Source organism: Ornithodoros turicata, chromosome 1 (genome assembly GCF_037126465.1).
Source record: "Ornithodoros turicata isolate Travis chromosome 1, ASM3712646v1, whole genome shotgun sequence".
NCBI classification, from domain to species: Eukaryota; Metazoa; Arthropoda; class Arachnida; order Ixodida; family Argasidae; genus Ornithodoros; species Ornithodoros turicata.
In genome coordinates, this window is record NC_088201.1 from 109746802 (window position 1) to 109751601 (window position 4800).

The 4800-nt window shown below is 46.4% G+C and overlaps 1 protein-coding gene across 1 annotated transcript; it reads left to right on the plus strand.

The window, feature by feature from the left end:
• The first annotated feature begins 2679 nt into the window (after nt 1–2679).
• On the plus strand, nt 2680–4198 carry LOC135382832 (P2X purinoceptor 7-like). Its single transcript, XM_064612609.1, has 3 exons — nt 2680–2888; nt 2954–3127; nt 4039–4198. The coding sequence occupies exons 1-3, from the start codon at nt 2692–2694 to the stop codon at nt 4196–4198; spliced, it is 531 nt and encodes a 176-aa protein (XP_064468679.1). The 5' UTR covers nt 2680–2691.
• Nucleotides 4199–4800: the final 602 nt, after the last annotated feature.

Sequence of the window (4800 nt, forward strand, 5' to 3'; positions counted from 1 at the left end):
GTGTTGACTTGACGTTAAAGGAGCATGGAAATGATCAGAATAAAATATGACGGGAGAAGTAGAAATTACGATTCCGAGCCCTGTGATACATATTCGCACAAAAAGTTTGAGCGTAGCGCGCAATCCTGGCGCCCGAGGGAGCTATGAATATCGCGGCAGAAATGCCCTCTCTGTCGGCCGCCGGTGCCAGCCGCTGACGTCATGTGGCCGCGCCGTCTTTTTCTTTCCTTTTTTGCGATTTGTCCGGCGTCGCGGCGCCGGCAAGCCGACCGAGCAGGAAGCGTTGTTGTTCATCGGACGTCGTGGAAGGACAGGAGATGAACTGAACATTCTACACGCGACACGTCTGCTCTTCTTCACAAAACTTGTTATGGAGTTGGAGCCTAAGCTCCGCCATCTTCTATTTCGCCACACGAATGTCCCGGAGACTGGTAAGTGCTGCTAAGTGTGAACAAACATTCGGATTGAAATATAGTGCTTCTTCTTGATTACAAATGCATAGTCATGAAGACGCGGCGCAGTGGCCAGTGTTTTCATTTGAAGAGGTCGTCGACCATCATGACTTCTCCGTGTTGTTGTCAGCACTATGGGCTGTGAACCGCATGGACACTGGCATCTCCGAGGCGATAGAGCGGACCGATGAATGCATAGCTGTGTAACATTGCACTTACCATATATTACTGATACCAGGAGCGCAACATCTCCACAAGCACAACAACATGGATACCACAGTAAAGTCAGGAGAGTTCATCTGCTCGCGATCTGTGGGAAGACCGAAAACACGTTGTCAAATAAGCGTTTTTTTTTTAATGGCCATATGCAGCATACAACAGTGGCACATGGAATAAATCTCCAACTTACAAGAATGTATTTAGTCGTATCATATATGTGCTGCACACACAGACACAATACTGTTCACTAAGTAACGACACCTCAGCACAATCGGAACAGAAACCACAACCGCGTACGATCCACCTCAATGCGGGCCGTCTCGGCAACACAGAGGCCTAGCTACATCTTTTACACCGCCCGCAGTCTCGTTTTATGCAAGACGTACGAGACACATCATGTAAGAACGCAAGTGAATGTCAAACGCAAATAAATAGTAAGAGCGTCTCATTCAGTAAGTCGCCACGATTCCGGAGCTAGCAGACGATTCTGGCGGGAGCGAACGCTTCCGGCAGCCAATGAAGTGCTCGACCACTTGACGTCAGCACACGCAACACTCGGCTTGGGGGAGACTGTCGCCGCGGAGCGCGTTCTTTTAAACTACTTTTCTCGGGAAATTCTTGCTTTTGAAAGCAAATATTTTGTGTGACAGTTTATGAAGGTAGTATGTTCATATCAAGCGGTGCAAAGTATACGTTCCAAATGATTTCCATGCCCCTTTAACATTGCCTTGAGTTTGAGGGGAAACACAGGACGAACACAGGAGGAGATCAGCACTTAGACCCACGAAACAGCAATGTGTCACTGAACGAGCAATGCGTGAGTCCACCTGTTCGTCTCGTTCTGTGTTTGTCCTGTCTTTTCCCTCAAACTCAAGGCAATGTTAACATCAACATAGAGGTACAGTCGGCAGAGGTACAGTCGGTATAAGGCACAGCGGCTATACGGTATAGCCGCAATGAGGCACGACCGCTATGATGCACACTCACTCTGAGGTATGCCAATCTAAAAGTGCAGCTCTCACAAGGTACAGAGCATAAGGGTTACACGTGGTGTAAGGTACAGCATATTATCAGTAAGTTACACTCATCGCCCGGTGTGTGATACATAAGTGTTCTAAGTTATACATCCGTTTTAGGGCCTTTATTGTTTTTGATTTTCATTAATGATGTATCTTCCTGACTGTTTCGATCGCATTACTAAGTGATGTTGTGATTGGGTCATGACGATTAATTGTGACAAAACAGCGTTTTGTCATATTACTACTAAGAAATCCGTTTTGGAACATGAATATTGCATACAAGGGCAGAAACTTAAAGGAGCATGGAAGTGACATTTAACATGACTCGAAATCCTGCTTCATTTGTGCAGCTGTCCACAAGGAGTCACCATGCAAAATATTTCCGATCCGCGGCATATTGTTACCACGCAATAACATTTACAAAATACAGTCGGAGAACGGCAGTCGCGGGCGAGAGACACGAGCCCCGCGTGACATACAAGCTGCCGACGCCTTTCTTCTTTGTTTTTTTTTTTCACCTCGGCTCACGAGCCCCTTATACATGTTTCAGCTGTGCCGTTTGACGTCACTGGTCACGTGCCGTAGCCCGTGATACGTCACGACGTCTTCGGCTTCGCTTCGGCACTCTTCGGATGTGGAGAGTGTTCTTTAAAGGAGCACCCTAGTGACCCCCAAAAAAATCGCGTGATTTGTGTTGGTCGAAGGTCCGGACGTCCAACAATGGGTTTGCACAATCTTTACACCCGTGGTTGAAGCGAACCTCATGTTTGAGCCGCTTCTTTGTGACGAGAGGAGGAAGCCCTTTCCTTTTCTTTGAGAGCGGCCCCCAGAGGCCATGTGACACCACGTCACCCCTGACGCAGACGTGACGTAGAATGTCGATCCCGTCCATCCATTCATGGCCCGACTCCGAAGTGACGTAAGTTGACAGCGGTCATCGGCACCGGATCGGGACGCGCGGCTGCGGAGGCAGACACAGGACCGGCGTTTTGTTGACGACCATGGCAGGCCAGTTAAACGAACACGAGTTCTTTGGAACACTGACGCCCTGGGAAGCACGGATACTGCAGCGTTGCCGGGACAATAAGACAACGTTGTACGAGACGCCAGTTCTTCCCGAAGGTGCGAGTTTGCACGGTGTTGGGGACTATCAGCCGTCCGAGCCTTCTCCGTCTCCACCACGTGATGGCGGCAACTGGTAAGCCGCTTGATGTAATTTCGACTAACTGGACGGTACACGAAGTTGTGTTTGCTACTATGCAGGTGCGCTTGTGGGAGCTGCACGCGCATGCCGACGGCGCGAGAAGATATCTGCTGCAGAGATATCGCCGAGGTGCGGCGAAAATTGACAGGGTGCTGCATCACCGCGCATCCAGAGTTCGGATCGCTGTGTCTGTCGGCCATCGTGCTAGAAGTTGTCGGCATAGAGTACCGGAGGTACGGAATTTTGCTGGGCAAAAAACGGGACGAGTAAGTGAATAACTATTGTTCATGTATGAATAAGTGAGAAAACTGGTGAAACAGAGCAGTTGAACCAACGACACACATGTCTGTTTGTTTGCTTTTTTCGTACAATATTTTTGGTTTGATTTGTACTGCTCAGCGGAAAGGTTTACCAAACACTTATATTTCTTTTAGTTTTTTGTGGGGGAGCAACAATACTCACAAGCTAATGGAACTGAAGGCCTTGTTGAGCTAGTGGTGGCTGAGAGAACTCAAATAGAAGAGGAAAAACTCGAGTGCTTGGTATGCTTTTCTCCAAAGTCCTGTCCGTGTCCGAAGCGCAACCGGGCGTTATAAATTCCGCTGCATCTCACAAGTTAAACAGCACATGACATTTTAGTCTTTACAATTTACAGTCATCATTTGCATGTTGCAAAAAAGAAATACATGCATTGTGAGCACCATTGATTTCCTCCTAGCCACCCCAGCAGCCATTAGGGAACGTTTGTTGAAGAGAGTCCTTGGAATAAATCAGCTTAAGATTCTGTTCTATTAGTGTTTCTATAAATCCCCATGGATGCCTGGGAAAATTCCCATAAAATCACCACATCCCACAGACTTCCTGCACAGGCTGTACATACCGACATATGTCTAGCAAACATATGCATATATACACGTTTTATTTACATATTTTTACATATTTACATTACATATTTACATATATTACATTATATATTACATTACATATTTACATATATTTTGCATGTGTGACATTTCCACAATTTTTATCTCATGGTTGTGCGTATTTGTATATTCTCATTTGTATCATGTGTTTACATATCTCTAATTTTTTATATTACAAAAGTAAAAATTAGTTATGCCTTCCCATTTCTCTTTGTTTTCAGGATACTGCGTCACATAGCATATCGTCATTTCACTTCCTGGACATGGGGGCCTCTTCCTCCGGAGGATAGACGAGTGCTTCCATCATGCGTGGTAACGGCGATACGAAAGGCCTTCCCTTCACGATCTGGCAGCTACAGGGGCTTTAGATCTGCAAAATAAATATGGTCACCACAGATGGTGGTGATGGTCATGCACTGTCCCATGTTGCTGTGAACCTGTAGCATCACTGGCATGAACACAAGACAAATCAAAATGTGCAACTTAATAACTGACAAAGCTTTACTGTTCACAAAAAATAGGTTTATAGCAATTGTACAAATTTAATTTCAGCTGCAGATGCTCACCATATGCATGCTACTCTGTACACTGGAGGCAGCTGCAAGGTCCCAACCTACGTTGTCTTGCGTAAATGAGTTCTCGCTTGTCTGGGGCAGGGTTTGTTTGGCTTAAGAATGGAGGGTCGTCACCAGAGTATGCTTTGAATGCCTCGGGGAATGTAGCCCATGTGTTGCATAGCTCCACACACTTGTCAACAAGTTGATTGTAGTAATCTAAAATAGTGTTCACACTTGCTCTACAACCCTGCAGGCATAGACAAACACCAAGGAGCACACACGTCACAATACTTACGAAATGTTGGCTCCTCTTTGATGGGCAGTGCAACGTGTTCCCCTTTGTGAACTTTCGATGCTTTCACTCGATACCTGAACTCCCCATCTTCGGTCAGTGCATGCTGTCTGTCTGAGTTCTCGTTAAAGTGA